Source organism: Esox lucius, chromosome 1, assembly GCF_011004845.1.
Source record: "Esox lucius isolate fEsoLuc1 chromosome 1, fEsoLuc1.pri, whole genome shotgun sequence".
NCBI lineage: Eukaryota > Metazoa > Chordata > Actinopteri > Esociformes > Esocidae > Esox > Esox lucius.
Genome location: NC_047569.1, coordinates 16584087 through 16601342, shown reverse-complemented (window position 1 = coordinate 16601342; position 17256 = coordinate 16584087). Strand labels below are relative to the sequence as shown.

General features: G+C 39.6%; 1 protein-coding gene across 2 annotated transcripts; it reads right to left on the bottom strand.

The window, feature by feature from the left end:
* Positions 1-329: 329 nt before the first annotated feature.
* samsn1a (SAM domain, SH3 domain and nuclear localisation signals 1a) lies at positions 330-15467 on the bottom strand. Of its 2 annotated transcripts, none has more exons than XM_020049415.2 (15): positions 15315-15467; positions 14358-14525; positions 13802-13845; positions 12842-12882; positions 12125-12220; positions 10774-10868; positions 10570-10632; positions 9913-10093; positions 9441-9832; positions 4870-5082; positions 4466-4583; positions 4135-4292; positions 3800-4018; positions 2542-2689; positions 330-835 (listed from the first exon to the last, which is right to left on the bottom strand). In XM_020049415.2, exons 1-15 carry the CDS (start codon positions 15336-15338, stop codon positions 681-683), a joined length of 2115 nt encoding a protein of 704 aa, XP_019904974.2. In that variant the 5' UTR covers positions 15339-15467; the 3' UTR covers positions 330-680. The 2 variants fall into 2 exon arrangements, with proteins under 2 accessions (XP_019904974.2, XP_019904977.2); XM_020049418.2 differs by having other exon boundaries at positions 4135-4286; positions 15315-15465.
* Positions 15468-17256: the final 1789 nt, after the last annotated feature.

Genomic DNA, 17256 nt, shown 5'->3' with positions numbered 1-17256 from the left:
GTTATGTCTAGGCATTAAGGATTATGCGTGGTCAATTAATAAGTACAATTAGTAAGTGGATGTATAGATGAGTTCATAGACTGGATGAGTTGCATGCATTCGCCTTTATAATGTAAAACACGCCCACTCTATTTGACAAAACGTTTCGCGACTGAAACGTTTTTCTGTTTTTGAATACACCCCAGATTGCATCAAACTCTAGCTGCGTTTTGCCAATTTTGCAACGGTAAACCTTACCCTCTCTGACCACCAGATTCTGATAGGAAACGACACAGTTCTAGTACAGTTGGCAACTAAACTCAATAAAAGAAGGAAAGAGATTATGAATCTTCTTGATGCATAAATATTTTATTCTTTTGTGACATTAACATTTATTTTGAGTTCTACAAGTATGTACATTTGCGGTTGCACCCAAACAATTTGTTTACACCAAAATACACAAAAAAAGGATTGAAATCTTGAAAACTTCATGTAAATTAATAGGTTACTGAAAAGGTGCATATATGAAGGCTTATATAGGAACAAATTAATAAGTTCAAAAACAATAAATATATTTTAATTAATGAAATCACGTGGAAAACAAAACACAGAAAAAAAAACAATGGGGGGCCATCATAATTTACATGTCATAACAGAATAGTTAACAAACGTTTTGTAACCATATGTTAATTAGGATAGTATCAATGTATAATTTGTGTGTGTTGGCTTTCTGTTTCCTCTTTGCTGTTGTCGGAGCCCTCTGATGTAATAAAGCAGCCTGAGTCTCTAGGACAGTCACTCTTCTCTTCCTTCAGGCTTTGTGAAGAGGCCTCCTCGCTATCCATTATATCATCGCCTGCAAATATAAGTATTGGTCAAAAACATGTCTTTAGGTTGGTCTTTGTATTCTTTATTATGTTATGTGGGATATTTGTGTGGATGCTTTTGGCAGAAGCTAATTGTAATCCAAATAAAATCCTAAAGCTTTCTGGTTAGATCCTTAGACACATACTCAGACCATTTAAATGATTTTGGGTTTTCCCATTTTCACACCATCCTTATGGAGTTAAGTTGATTAAATTACTAGATCTCTCTCTGGCTGGTAATGTCTGGCAGTGTTAGTCAACAGCCAGTGAAAATATGCTGTTCAGCCAGGGAGGCAGTGCCATCTGTTTGTTCTCAAACTAGCCCAAGCGCACATGTATGACCTTGACTTCAATGTGTTAAGTTGAGACATAAACACTAAATAACCCTTATGCCTGATTAACAAAACAGGCTACAATTTTTAATTCCTAAATCCGGATGGAGACCTATTATCTGTTTCATCGCCATGCAGTATTTTACTGAACAAGACAAAAGGACTGGATTTAGAAATAATATTGTGCACCATTTGAGGTAGTTTATCTCTGACAGTTGTCAACACTAATGCAGACACAGATTTTCAGCATTTTGCTCTTGGAGAAATGCTTGTACACAAAATAGAAAAACATATTGGTGAAAAACGTTTAGACTTTCCCTTGCACAACTTCTTTGGGACTAGAATGTTCTATCTGAAATTTGGTTAAAGTTGGTATTAGGTATTCCTTTACGTAAACATACATGTATATCTTGCGTCTTTCAGCAAAACCTTTTGAACCCCATTAAACGCTACTATACAGTGGCCATCATGATAACTAAAGAATCCATGGTCATTTCATATGTTGGTTAGTCTTGTATGTATTTTATATTTGTTGCTGTTATTGTTAGTTTGTGTTTAATTACGCTTGCTGGGCTTATTGCCACAAATATGCCAGTCAAATTAAAATTGTATATATAGTTATATTTCAGTTATATAGACTTTATTTGGATTTACATTTTTTACATTATTTATGTAGTTCTCTGGGTTTTCCTGTCCTCTTGCCATTAAATGCCTTTGGCCAGGTTGTCACGAAAAAAAAAAGAATTTGTTCTGAATTAACAAACATGGTTAAACAATTATTATTTTTTTAAATGACCACTAGATGAATCCCAGTGAATCATGAATATGCGCAAAAAACATCTGCAAGGCTAATCTCTATTGCAACCATCATTGGCAATGCCTTAACCCCTCCCTAGCACATGTTAGGGTTATGAGCTTTAGTCCTCATTGCACACAACATCATTTCACTCTAAGGTGGACCTAATCATCAAAAATTTTTAGTGAGATACATTTGACTATGTATTTGAAAAACATAATGTCCAATTGAAATTAAGCATTTCATTTATTTTAATTCACACAAACAAATAAAAATAGTTGGCAATGTAGCCTGATCTACACACATTTCCGGATTTTTCACTTATGTATTACCAGGAACCCTTAAGGTGGTGCTTATTGGGTTATGATAGAAGAATTCACTACAAAACAGTTATAAAATATGTGATGAAATCTTTGAAACTCAATACCTCAGAGCTATGCTTAGTGCAGTTACAAATCATGTTCTAGTCCCACATTCTCATACTACGCCTGTGATACAATTGGCCAATTGTCTTTGCATGATTAGAAACACAACTGGCCCACTAAAGCAGTGTGGTTTTGTGACTCACTCTCTTTATATATGCAGTCAGCAGCAGCCAATAGCCTTCCTCTGTGTTCCGGATCGGCCACGTTCAGCTCTATCAAGTGTTTCTCCTGCAAGTGCTTCAGGTCCTCTACGGTCTGGTAACCGTTGAGTAGCAGTGCAGACGCGTACTCCTGGAATTAACAAAACAGTTCCATTGTCAGTGTGTAATTATGTCACTGTCTTTGACGTCCCTTCGTAGAATTAGTTCTGGCGGAATCGTTCCGTGAGTGACGTGCCCCTACATTTCATAACCCTTGGCACATCTCAGGGCTTTAGATTGTTATTACTAGTGCTGTCAAACAATTAAAATAATTAATTGCGATTAATCGCATAAACCTCTGTAGCGATTAATAGCAATTTTAAAATGTGTTCAAATTTGGTCCTAAATAAACAATTTTCAGTTTAAAATGCAGTGCATTATGTTGAATACATTGTTTTATTGTGAATGATGGACATTCCTTGATTTTTAATTAAAGAAGTGGGGGAACTCTCTTTTTCCATGATGGTCCATTGGAACAGGTTATGTCATGACCCTTAAATGTCTCCCCTCAAATTATCACAATGACTGGCAGAATCTATTGGTATCCCATATAAATCCTTTTTGATAGGTGTTGGGCCACCACCAAATATGTGTGTCTCTATTAAATTATTTCCAAACGCTATGGGTAGGTTACTGAAATAGGCAAAGGCACAAGGTAAGCAAGGTAGCCAGAGATTTATTTCCACAAACATTAACCAGGATCAGATGTAATTTATTTATGCTCAGCATGGATGTTGTTATTTCCGCGATTATAATATGTTTTAGTGGAAATGCGTCTGGCGACAAAGTTAATGTCTAGTTTAGACTAACAGCAACATCAAATAACTTTCCATGGCTGTAAGGACAGCTTGAACCGAGGGCCCAGTGTCACCGCTACGCCACTGCAACATGAATGCATAGGCTACTCTACTCTAGTTAATGTGATGTGCTCTGGACCACTCCTGCACAAATCAAGTGCCAAATAAAGTTACCTGTATACTGTTGCAAATGAATAAGTGACAGCTCCCGCTTAAGTCACGTGCTAACTGTGGTTCTGAGGCTCAAAACAAGAAAAATGCATTAAGCGTTTTTAAGTACTCGCAAGCGTTAACTTTGGCAGCCCTAGTTAATACATACTACGGTTGTTATTGTGCGTGTTGTAGAAAACACTACTGTCGTACAGACAACAGTGTTGTGGTTTTAACCAGGTCAGAGCCCCCACCTCTAAGTGAAGGCGCTCTAGTAGCTCCTGTAGTGTTTTTGGTCGTGGTCTCTTGCTCATCCTCTGAGGTCTGATTGGCACCACCTCTTCCTCTTCCTCTGTGTCTTTCTCCATAAGCACATCAACATAGATGAACTTGAAGTTGCCCACTTTGTTGTTCAGCATCCCTGTCCATATCCCCATAGGAGGCTTACTAATGATGTTGATAATGTCTCCAACCTGGTAATGAACAGAACAGATCAGACTGGCAAACATGAATTCATACGACATCTTTTACAAATATCTATCACAAAGTTTCAAATGATCCCAATCCAAAAGCCCTAGGTTGTGACTACCTTCAGTTTGAGAGAGTCAGTGTCGTATGGACTGGGAACGAAGTCTGTGTGGACCCGCGCTCTTCCACAGAAGTGTCCGTTGTAGGAGCGATCCTCCTCCATTCTCAGGCTGTCTCGGGCACTGGAGCCGTCTGATACGCTGGCCACACCACCTGAACCAGCGGGGAATAAAGCATCTCAGTATGATTACACTGAACAGATATAACCATGGACCAACAAGAGTGTGTACCTGTACTATCATTATGTGTAACATCTGGTCCTTCATCGTCATGCAATTACGTTTATGGCAAGAGGTGAGAGCTTATTTTGAAATCCCTGTGAGAGGACTTACTGGAAGAGCTCTGTCCACTGTAGAGACTCTCCAGGGAGTTGCTGGTCTTTTCAGAGCCTTTCTCTAAAGGAGGACAGCTTTCTGTTTCCCCTTGTCGATCTCGGTCAATGTCCTCACTCTGCATAGGAAAATACAAGTTAGAGCAGCCATTGTTTGAGTCAGATAAATTAGCTCTGCTATCATGTAATTTGTCACCAAATTTTCATACCGATTAAGACTTGCTTGGCTAAATCTCTTATGACATTGGCAGACGTCACAGAGTTGCGTTTGAGGATGTGGGTTAGTCATTTAGAGAGAAAACACACAATCATCTACTGGGCCTTTAGATGTTCTGATTGCGTAACACTGAATACAAAGTACTATAAGCACTGTGCACAATGAAGAGGCAGCCTAATGTGACTCACAGTTTCTGCATAGAATGGTTTGGAGTTCTTCTTGCCCATCTTCTTACGCATTGTCAGGGAGATGGCCTTCATCTTTTTCCCCAGGCTGCCTTGTTTGGTCTGATCACAAATGTCACATTCAGACTCTTCGGCCACCGCGGTTCCATTTTCCTCCAGTCTGGTTGGTGATTGTTGATGTCTGATGGCCTCAAAGCGTCCGAAGCTGGTGGAGCGCTGTATGAAGAGAGGACGGATTTACCGTGTGGCAGCACAGTGGCACAATGGCAGTACAGCCGGAGTCAGGAGTCATGGCATCAGAATGAATAAGTACATATATCAGCCCTATCAGGAAGAGTTTTTCGGGCCCACATCCTACCCACATCCTTTTTGTTTCTGATCGTTTCCTTTCATATAACTTTTCACTTTATTACACCTGTGATACAAACCTGTTTCCAGAAAAGTTGGGACGCTGCGTAAAATGTAAATATAAACATAATGCAATGATGTGCAAATCATTTAAACCCCATGTTCAATAGGAAATAGTACAAAGACAATTTATCAAATTGAAAAAATATATACCCACTTTGAATTTGATGCCAACAACACGTTTGAAAGAAACTTGGGACAGAGGCAACAAAACAAAGGATAAGTTGTGTAATTCTTAAAAACGTAACCTGGTGGAATATCACACAACTAATCTGGTCAATTGGCAACAGGTCAGTAACATGATTGGGTATTAAAAGATCATTCTAGAGAGGATGGGTCTGTCAGAAGTGACGATGGGGAGGTTCACCACTCTGAAAAACTTTGCGAGGCAAATAGTGCAACAATTTAAGAATAACGTTTGTTAACGTAAAATTGCAAACAGTCTCAATCTACGGTACATAATATAATTAAAATATTCAGAGAATCCAGAGAAATGTCTGTATGCACGGGACAAGGCCGAAAACCAATATTGGATGGCCATGATCTTCAGGCCCTCAAGTGGCACTGCATTGACATGATTCTGTAGTGGAAATCACTGCAGGGCTAAGGAACACTTCTGAAAACCGTTACCAGTACTTCACTGCATCCACAAATGCAAGTTAAAACTCTACCATGCAAAGAAGAAACCATATATAAACAAGATCCAGAACCGCCACCACCTTCTCTGGGCCCAAGCTCATTTAAGATGGACCTAGGCGACGTGGAAAACTGTCCTGTGGTTTGACAAATAAACATTTTAAATAATGTTTGGGAATCATGGACGCTTAATCTTTTTTTCAGCATGTGCCAAACCACATTCTGCACATATTACAACAGCATGGCTCTGTAATAAAAGAGTTGGGTGCTAAACTGTCACCATTGAAAACATTTGTCGCATTATGAAATGAAAAATATGGCAAAAGAGACCCTGAACTGTTGAGCAGCTGAAATCCTATATCAAGTAAGAATAGGGAAACATTTCACTTTCAAAACTTCAGCAATTTATCTCCTCATTTACCAAACGCTTACAGAGCATTGTTAAAAGAAGCAACATTTTTTAAATGTGTTGCTGGCATCAAATTCAAAACAGGCATCTATTTTTATATAATATAATAATAACAGTTTCAACATTTTATATGTTGTCTTTCTACTTTTTTCAATTAAATATAGGGATATATGATGTGCACATCATTGCATTGTGTTTGTATTTGCATTTTACACAGCGTCTCCACTGGAAACAGGGTTGCACTTGTTAGTGTCTTGAGCAACAATGATTTCTGGGCTGGTCACGCGAGGTCACTTCATGCGTCTTTTTCCTGATGTATGATGTGCGTGCAGTGGTGTAAAAAGTACAAATAAAATTGCACAGCTGTGTTGGGCTGTGTTCACTCGTTTAGGGAAGTTCCTAACTAGGACTTAGATGACCATGTGAAGGGAGTTCATAACTAACCAGTGGTGAGTGGAAAAAAAAAGGAAGAATGAAATAAGATTAGTTAAGATCACTGGTTAGTTCTGAACTTCCTGGCCATTTAGATCTTAATTAGGAACATCCCAAATCCGAGTACTTTTACTCTGTATTTTTTACACCTCTGTGTGTCTCTGAGGTACAGTGAATAGATTATACAGTTGTTGAATGACTGACCATTGTGGTCAATATACAAAAACGTTCCATTATTTTAATACGCATTTTTACATTTTCATTAAATTAGTTCTAATCTTTCCAAATGCTGACATCTCCACATCAGATCACCAATTATATAAATCCAAATAATTACATAAATCCCAGTAAATCCAAATGAAAAACCCAGACCAGTGGCATAGTTTGATCCAGATGTATTTTTCAGTGAAAAGAACTCGGCTTCTCTGTCTTCTATAACTTTGCTTTCCATTAACACGTTAAAAACGTACGCATTCTCTGATCGGAGTGACCCTTTGAGTACACCGACCACACAGAACATCTCCCACCTCAACAACGGTCGCCTGGCATCTGCTGCAGTTCTACACAGATGCCCACCATCTTGTTTCAAATGACCATCAGTCAGTGACATAGATTCTTTTAGCATTTAGTCAGGACTATTGTCATGTATGTGCTCTATATATGTATCAGTTACATGTAATTTAACTTAATTTAATCATTTATTTCAACCTACCTTTGGTTTACTACTCTTTGGTTTGTCTGAAACATTCGAGGCCGTTCTCTGTAGCATTCTGTGTTGATCTTGGGTTGCTTTTAGATTTCAGTCAATTGAAATGTTAAAACGCCTGTCTATACCCTGATGAACTGTTGATAACCAGGGTAAGTGTTTACTGCACTCTGTAACCCAGCTCAAATGCTTAACTTCCTCATAGGCCAGGATGTGACATGTGAGGCAATCTCCATGTATCACTTTCAGAAGGGGAAAATACATTCTGCTAAATGAGCACTTGTCATTTCTAGAAACACTGTGATGAGGTTTTGGAAAGTATAATAATTGTGTAACCTAGTTAGGTCTTCTATTTGGGGCTGGACTATATTCTGAATGGCTTCACACTTGATAATGTATACTTGTGATAAAATCACATCTTTAATTTATGTGTAACAAGTTATTAATAAACCAATTCCATTTTAATATTAGGGATATGTAGGTAGATTACATTCACTGACATTGTAAACGAGACATTGTTTTGCAACAGGCATCACTGTCATTTTCCCCTAAAAGTTATTTTAGACTAAACCTTTCAGTAATAGAATTGTGGTGAAATGTCAAAATCTAAATGGTTTCAGGAAGTGTTGAAGCTGTACAGCACACAGGAAAAGCTGAAGGTGGCAATTTTCTGATGTCGAAACAGTTTCCTGTTGATTCTCTCTACTCAGCATGGACATTTTGGTAAATTGGCTGTTAATTACCTACTTGATAACACATTTGACATATGACATTTTACTCACTGCCACATTAAATAATTAATGCTGGCATTTTTTTTTTATATGCTATATAAATGCCTATTCTCAGATTACTGCTGCCCATTCAATTAAATGGGTCAGTTACATTTCATTAATAATATGGTCTATAACCTTTTAAATTATGTTTCTGTGGGCTGTCCCATTACATTGTCTTTGAAGTCCAAAGACCAAAGAGAAGCAAACAAACTGCCAGAAATGTTGCAACAAAAAGTCCATCAACAAATATAAATATTGAGTTGAAGATAAGTAAATTGTATATATTTGTATGTCATGGTCCTTCTACATGCACACGTACAGTAAAATAAGAACATGGACTTAAAGGGAGGGATTAAATGCAATATGTACATTGCAAAGTTACATTCGACCAAAGAAAAATAAGAAATAAGGCTACAGACCATAACATTACCAGATCCAACACTGCTAGCAATCAGGCAAGCTTGTCTCAATCCAGGATTACATTTACTAATCTATTTCTCAGACCCTCCAGACTAACCCTTGGAAATACTCAATTGTTCTCTTGTGGGTAGGTTTAATATTTTTGTGAACTGTTCCACGCTATGTTGTTTGTAAACTAGTTCTACTTGAACTCATTAGAGGGCAGCATACAGTAGAAATGTACCTACACACATTTAGATTGATTTGATATGAAACACCTAAACTCTCATTGAAAGATTAATTAATATATTAACAATGTTTAGTTTTTTAAATTGCTGCTGTTGAAAAATACAGTCAAGTCCTGCCTTGTTCTATTTTATAAACATATTCATTAGAAATCAAACATGTAGCCATGTTAACTAGTGAGAAACACTAAACATTTGTCAGAACAATTTAATTTCAGTGGCCTAAAACCAACAGGTGGTGATCCCTCTCCAGGAATCCATGAAGACGATAAATCTGTAGGAGGCTGTGTAATCACAACATTGGAGTAATCTGAAATAATCTGGCCCAAAGTCACGCGAACTGCAAACAACAGATTTGCCTCAGCATCTCAGCATGTGCTGACTGAATTCATCATTTACACTGAGAAACACCTCAATGGGTGCGTTTGTACTGCAGTCCTGGTTTTCCCCAAACCATATTCTTTATGGGTTTAAATGAAATGTAAAACAATCATCTATTTTAATGGGAGATTTGAATCGGCTGGTAGGGTATAGACAGTCGTGCAGTTTTTCAGTCTTTAACTTACATTGGGGTCGCTGAGGTCAACATCAGTGACAGAGCGGGAGACACCCTGGAGCAAGGTGTTTCGTTTTAGTCTCCCGTCATGGATTGGCCCCTGGTGCCTTTCCTGGTCCTTGGTTCGGGGCAGGGTGTAGTCATTGGCATAGACGCGGTACTCTGTCAGGGGCCTGTGGCAGATGTGGTAGGACGTCCCCCAGGACGGGGTGCTCTCAGCTGGGTTACTCCAGCGCTGATTCCTGGCCGGAGCCCCAGGTCCACTGCTGAGCTCCATGGCCCGTGGGGTTTTGGAGGCATTCTCCTGGGCTGATGGTTGGACAGACTCACAACCAGGAGCTGACCTCCGGACCACATCCAGATATGGTCCCTCAATCACATGGGCGGGCTCTGGGTGGGGCCCTAACAAGACGGGAATGTAAAACGTCAGACAGATACGGACGTGCATCTCAACCGTACAGGACACTTCCGTTTGGTCATACCGTGAATGTCACTGTTAGCGGCAGATGTACTGAGTTCCTTATGTCGAGTGGTGTCCATATTCCTCTTGGCTTCTTTTCCATTTTTCGCTCCCCCCTTTTTCCCAGGTTTCTGACTCCCAGCCTTCTGATTCCTTTTGTTGGTCCCTTTGGGCTCTGCCACTTCTCCACTGGCATGGACAATCTGGAGTGGGACAAACTGTATAACTTTTGGAGGTTTTCATTGTCATGGTCGAAAAGCTCGATCATGTGATGGGGGGGGGGCGGTTTTGCTAGCTGGTATGAAAATCTAGCTAGACATGGACTCAGACACATACATGCCATGCCTCCAAATCTCATCACGCCTTCTTGGAAAGGATGAAATCTGATGTTTACACATGAAACCACATATTTCACTATGACATCACAGGAACTAGCGAGAGTACGTACTTCTCCAGCGCTACGCCAACACCCTCTCACTCTTTGCCATGTGGCCCAGAGATTAATAAGGAATAGTGGTACCCCTCTGCTATCTGAGCCATCTGTACAGTATTAAAACTCAATCAGCATTTGTGTTAAGTGATTGGCAGGTTTAAGGTCAAGAGGCTCTTGTCTGACTGCCGTGCCACTGAAAGGCGGTCAGTCTCTGGATAGTTAGGGGGTCACTTGGATGTTACTCACCAGGTCTCTCTGCCTGCTATTGGGCCGATTTGGGTTCTGAGCCCACCCCTCATAACTCACCACCTAAATGAAATATCACAAATAGATCATTTCATTCATCAAATCAACTTGTTATCAATTCAATAAGAATATAGATATTGAAGTAAAAAATGAATTGTCTAAGGTCATGGTACTAGAAAATGCAGGGCAGGTCTTTTTTCTAACCGGATTTGGTGGTTTTGGGGGGGTTGGTGGCTTTTCATTCGTCTTGGACTTGTGTCCTCTTCCACTTTTGGCCTGGACCTCAGTTCTCACCATCTCTGAGCAACAGAACCACAGTAGTCAGAAGACCCCTAAACACATAACCCTTCATGACCATAATGTGCCTGAATGGCACTGTGAGACGTTTATCTTAAATTATGATCTGGATCCATTCTTTGTTCCTTTCAGTACTAGGTCCTATAGGTTTTCTCTCCAACCTAAAATGAACGCACCTTATTCTAATAATTATCTGGATAACTAGCTAAATCAGGTTAGTCACAACTGAGGTTTGAGAGAAAACCTACCGGACAGAAGATCTCCAGGAAGAGAACAGGGCACTATGCCTTAATGCAATGCCCCTACCACCTTCTCATTGACTGAAACACACTGACTGATGCCCTAACACCTTCTCATTGATTGAAACACACTGGACTGATGCCCTAACACCTTCTCATTGACTGAAACACACTGACTGATTGCCTAACACCTTCTCATTGATTGAAACACACTGGACTGATGCCCTAACACCTTCTCATTGACTGAAACACACTGACTGATCCCTTAACACCTTCTCATTGATTGAAACACACTGACTGATGCCCTAACACCTTCTCATTGATTGAAACACACTGACTGATCCCTTAACACCTTCTCATTGATTGAAACACACTGACTGATCCCCTAACACCTTCTCATTGACTGAAACACACTGACTGATCCCTTAACACCTTCTCATTGACTGAAACACACTGACTGATTGCCTAACACCTTCTCATTGATTGAAACACACTGGACTGATGCCCTAACACCTTCTCATTGACTGAAACACACTGACTGATCCCTTAACACCTTCTCATTGATTGAAACACACTGGACTGATGCCCTAACACCTTCTCATTGACTGAAACACACTGACTGATCCCCTAACACCTTCTCATTGACTGAAACACACTGACTGATCCCCTAACACCTTCTCATTGACTGAAACTCACTGACTGATCCCCTAACACCTTCTCATTGACTGAAACTCACTGACTGATGGCCCATGCTTGATGTAGCCCCACAGTGGCACCACACTAACTCCCTGTTGGCTCTTCATAAATCCAAGAACTGACAGCCAAGTGTGTTGGGACAAGCTCCAGTCTGCACAACACTTTCCCTAATAGGGATTTAGGTGCAATTGATTCGCTTCAGACACTTGAATCTCCATTGGAAAACTGGGGTCTACACTCCAGTGACTGCAGTCCAGGGCCAGATACCTCGTGGTGGCTAGTCAAAATGATCAGCTTAACCCCAGCATCCCCAGACAGTTTACCTTCATTTTGACTGTTCTTAATGTGCACTAAATCTAAATCTTCTTCTGGAGGGACTTTGGTAGGCAGCCATAGAGTCGTATCAGCACAGGAGTGATCTGTGCAAAGAGAAACCATTAAGGGTTTATTTGGCTGACCAAGGTCAGAGCGGGCCACAATGAAAACAAAACAGAGGCTTGTACACGCCAGCCCTGGTGCACACTGCCAAGTAGGTTACCATGGCTGGCATTAAGGATTTAAGCTATGCTCGCCAATTGCCTTTTTTAATGTACCCTCCAAAAAGGTGGATTACATATATATTTTTTTTTACATCAACAAGACAGCCAAAATACTGTCCGTGGTGGACTTCCACATCAATCACCACAGACATATTTTACACCAAATGTTTTTCAGGGCTCATTTCACAGTATGTGCATTGCACTTGCTTGAGCTCTCAGGTACATTCATGCAGGCTGAGTTCTGATGAACTGCAACAGCAGCACTTCTCCGATATGCTCACATGTACGCCATTTAACGCAGGCGCCAACCTATAAGGTGAGCTGCACTGATCAACAACACACCAACAGAATGGTCACCTCAACGGTTCAGAGTTTTGATCTAGAAACCTCTCTGATACTGTCCGGATGCTCTAAATGGTGGGTTCACTGGCAACACTAATGCCAGTCATCTTTAGATTTTTCAAAGTGCACAAGCATAATATAGCCTTTTGATATACATACCCAATGTCACATTTTCCGATGCTGACTTCGGTAAATGTTTTCTGAAACAAATGGGCAGAAACGTTTAGGGTTAAAGCCACAGACTAGCATTTGAATAATATTACCCTGAGATACAATGCACTAAAGACAGCAATTTCCAGGGATCTTTGCAGTAGATGACTCCATTTATAAGACAATGTTTTAATCGCAAAAACACTGCTGTCAACCAAATTGTATTTCACTGTTATAGCTGTATGTAAAAAAGAATCAATGTGTCTTAGTGAAAGACAATTCCCAAGGACTGTCCATACACAACCAAAATATCAATTGTGGTTCAATATTTCGACAATATTTTTAGTTTACAGATGTATTAAAGACAAGCATTTAGAGATTTCTCCTTAGCCATGTGTTGCTATTGTATAACATCAATAACAAAAGCCAAAGGTGCTGGCTAAGTCCTGTACAGTAAGTGGATGTGCTTGAATCCACTTAAACTAGTGGCAAACGCCTAAGCCCTCTGCTTCCTTGGCAACAAACATAGCATGGGGCCCCTCTTCATCTGATTATTTAAATTGGTTTGCAACACAGATATTAATGTCACATGTGTGGATGATATCCTTAGCTGCGGGGATGGCCCCGTACTGTCAGGAGGTTGTGTCCTTGGATGTCCTTAGGACATCCTCGGTTTGCTGGGATTTTCCTGTGTGTAATTGTTTTGGATTGTGATGTTAGTTCCATAGCAGTCGTTTGCTTAAGAGAGCATTGTATAAATAGACAGATGCTTGGGGGTTTACAGTGGGAAATCTAAATAGGGGCAGAAATGCACAAGGTTTGATCAAGAGCTGCGAATATTATCTCTTGGGAAGACAAACACATTTGGAGCCATTTTCCTTAATGGACTGGTTGACATTGGGCTGAACTCAGGGCTGCTGCACATTCACCAAGAACACTCAGATCTGAGGAAGTTTGACATAAACTTACCTTCTTATCTTCTTTTTGGTGTTGTTCTGTATTTGGGAGATCTCCTGAAACCAAAACAATTGCATAATACATTTTCTATTCTATAGTCTGGTAATGGAAAGAGTTACCATATCACATTGATCTGACCCAGATCTTGGTTATTAAGTCCATACAATGTTACCACAGCAGGAATGGATTATAGAATGATAATTATAACTTTAGGACCAGCTGTCAATAGATTGTTTCATTATCAAATTTCATAATCAGCTTTATTGTTTGGGTACAGCTGATCCTCTGGCAGACCACAAGTATCAACTCCTGTGAGGACAGACCCCAGATGAGTTAACATGAATTTGTCCACATGGCTACCTTGTATAGATGACATGGCATTATATAAACATTATGAATAATACCATTTCCTGCCATGGATGCACATGTCAGATAGAATGTCAGATGCACAAGAGCATGAAGTGTGTGTTGGTGTGTGTGTTTGCAAAGACATTTGCCTATGTACATGTTTGTGTGCTTGTGTTTGTGCACATAACATATGTGTGTGTGTGTGTGTGTGTGTAATCACCATGGAGATGGATCTTCCCGAGCCTGTCCACTTGGGGTTTTGGTCCAGCAAAACAGCCGGGCTACAGGAGCGGCTACAGGAGCGGCTGGAGGAGCGGCTGGGAATGGTGTAGACTGGGGCATCGCAGGAATCCTGTACAGCCTCATACAGACTGTCCATGGAGCCCTCCTGGTTGGACAAACACACACAACCAGGAGAGACTTTACACTTCTTTTAAAAAGGTCGATAAGTTTTGATCTGCTAAATCTGCAATGGTACCATCTCCTGAGTGCATTCATTCCTAGAGCACTGTAATCTGACAGCAGCACCTGACCTGATTCTTGATCCATTCCATCTGGATTGCTATTATCTGCTGTGATGTGTTTTTCATAAGATGTGATGGTTAATAAAAAATAAAACCACAATGCTGCAATCACACATCTTCAGACTGCTGGTCTTGGATCAGTTTCAGGACAAGTTTGTCAATAAACCTGAACTGTGTTTAATGTCCTCAACATCTACCCTAGGGGAGGAATTGGTACAGCTGGCCTGTCCTCTAGTACTGTTGTACATGTTGTTATTTACTGTCTATGAATTCATGATATGTCCCATAATTTTGAAAACAACAGAAAACAGAAAACAACACTTCAAGACGATTAGCACTATTGTAGCATCACTTTACTTGAAGACTTATTTCTACATGCAATCATAAACACCAAAAACTACAATTTTACAATAGCACTTTTAAAATTACATTTTATAGACCCACGCAATCCAGCGAAAGGCATGTAAGTTGAATAAAGCCCCAGAGGAATCTTAGTTCTTTTGTCTCATTGAGCTTAAATCCACCAAAAAGTCAATCCATGCCTCTCACCCTGCTTTATGTACAGTATATCTACGAACATATAGAAGCTGCTCTTCAACACACACTTCTGAGGAGAGAGTATAAGAAAAAAAATTGAAAAAAGTATTCCTTACCAGAGAGAAGCAGAAGAGGTTCATCTTTGCAGAGGAGAGACTGTATGTCACTGTCTGGAGCTGATGAGAGTGTTGTGGGCTATACAGAGAGAGTTTTCCCTAGAGACACTTCGATAGAGACACTACAACCCGCCACTATTACTAGGGCAGCCTGACTGCCTGCTGTCTGCTCAGATTAATACCAGATGAAATCCCTCACATAATCCAATAGATGGAGGGACCATTACTCCACTAGACCAGAGAGATCTCACTCACAACAGAAGCCCCTCACCGGAGTACTGGAATACTAGATGCACCCATGGGCTGAATAGATGTTTTCACACAGCAGGTTATTTCAGTAGTCATAATACTGATGACAGGTTATTGAATTGATTATGTCCCCCCCATATTATGTATGCTTTTACTGAAAAGGCTTGTGCTCATTTGACTGGGACCTCTTGAACATTTACAATACAGTACTGACTTGATTGTCAGTTGTGAATGATCAGGTCATATTTACATAAAAGTAAATAAGCAAAAGCTCTTTTCAAGAGTGACTTACAGATAGTGGGGGCATACATTTTCATTTTTTTGGGGAAATATTCATATTAATTTTCCTTTTTTCTATGATAAACAGAAATTAATAAATTCAACAGAAATACTGCATGGATAAGCCGATTTTAGAAAAAATATTTAAATCAATCAACGATTTTTAATGTTGAGACTTCCTTTATTCAGCTTGGGATGTGTAAAAAAATAAATAAAAAATAACAATTTCAGTACGCTGCTATTTTCATAAATGCATTATAAATTAAACCACAGCTCGCTTTCCCACAAGGAAATGCAACATTGTTTGTTTTAAAGCTCAATGGAAAGGGGACATTATTTGAAGGTAATATTTGAACAGGTAAGCCACAAGGGGGTGTAGTACTGTATATGGCCAATACATCAAAATTACACCCAGTTCAGAGGCCTGGATAAAGCCCTTACCCTGGCCAAGTGCTTGGTCCCTCTCTTCACAAGGGGACACATTTGTTTGAGGGACTCATAAGGTCTGTAATTTTAAGTTTTGTGAAAAACACTTACAATGCTACTGCTTTGGCACCGAATAACCAATCCAATTGAATTTGATTTAGGCATCTATGGACAAAGCTCACTCAGTTAACTAGATTAGTACCAAAAACAACATGGCTACAGTTGTACAATAAACGTTTACACAGGTGTGGTCTTGCACATAAATTCATATACTGTAAATCAGAAAAAGGAATTCACAATGAGGCAACATTTGGAACACCGTAAGCAAACACTTTGAATACTCAACATTTGCAAGATATTTCAGATCGGCCACAAAGTGGTGCTATAACAGGCCCCTTTTTATATTTCTTCACCTGTTCAGAATCAGAGATTTATTGCCATAACATACAAGGAAGTTGTTCGGGTCGTTGGTGCAACAATTTATACTAAAGGAATAAGGGAAATAAAAACAAATAAGAACAGTGGACTGAGCATAAATATAGTTACAAAAAAAGATGTAAGGTGCAAGATTTTGTCCAGTTGAGTGTGTATGTGGAGAGGGGTTATCGGTTTGACCAATTTATGAAAGTTGGTAAACATAGTCAGGGATTTGACCGGATTTGGAAGAAGCTTGGCAACAGTATGTCTACTGTTGCCTTGTTCTTTATTGTAATGTAACAATTTGGTTATTCGTAAAGCCTGCTTAGTAACAGTCTTCAGTGATTTGAAATAGAAGATAATAAAACAATGATGAAGCACTGCCTACCAAGTAATTGTTGAAACGTGATTAGCTTCAGCCCCCAAAATAGAACAAATATAAAGCAATCACAAATTTATTAATGCGGTCACATTTTGTTAATTTGATTGAATGCCAAACATTTCATGACATCCATACTTTTCACATCATAATATATTTTATTGTGCACAAAATCCCATTGGTTTCATTGTT

Bases quoted from the DNA above. Each gene is read 5' to 3' on its own strand.
- samsn1a (XM_020049415.2), bottom strand. From the start codon at position 15,338: ATGAACCTCTTCTGCTTCTCTCTG. The intron at 14,526-15,314 runs GTAAGGAATACT...TTGTCCAACCAG, and splicing joins ACCTCTTCTGCTTCTCTCTG to GAGGGCTCCATGGACAGTCT. The intron at 10,869-12,124 runs GTAAACTGTCTG...TCTGTTGCTCAG, and splicing joins TAAGAACAGTCAAAATGAAG to AGATGGTGAGAACTGAGGTC.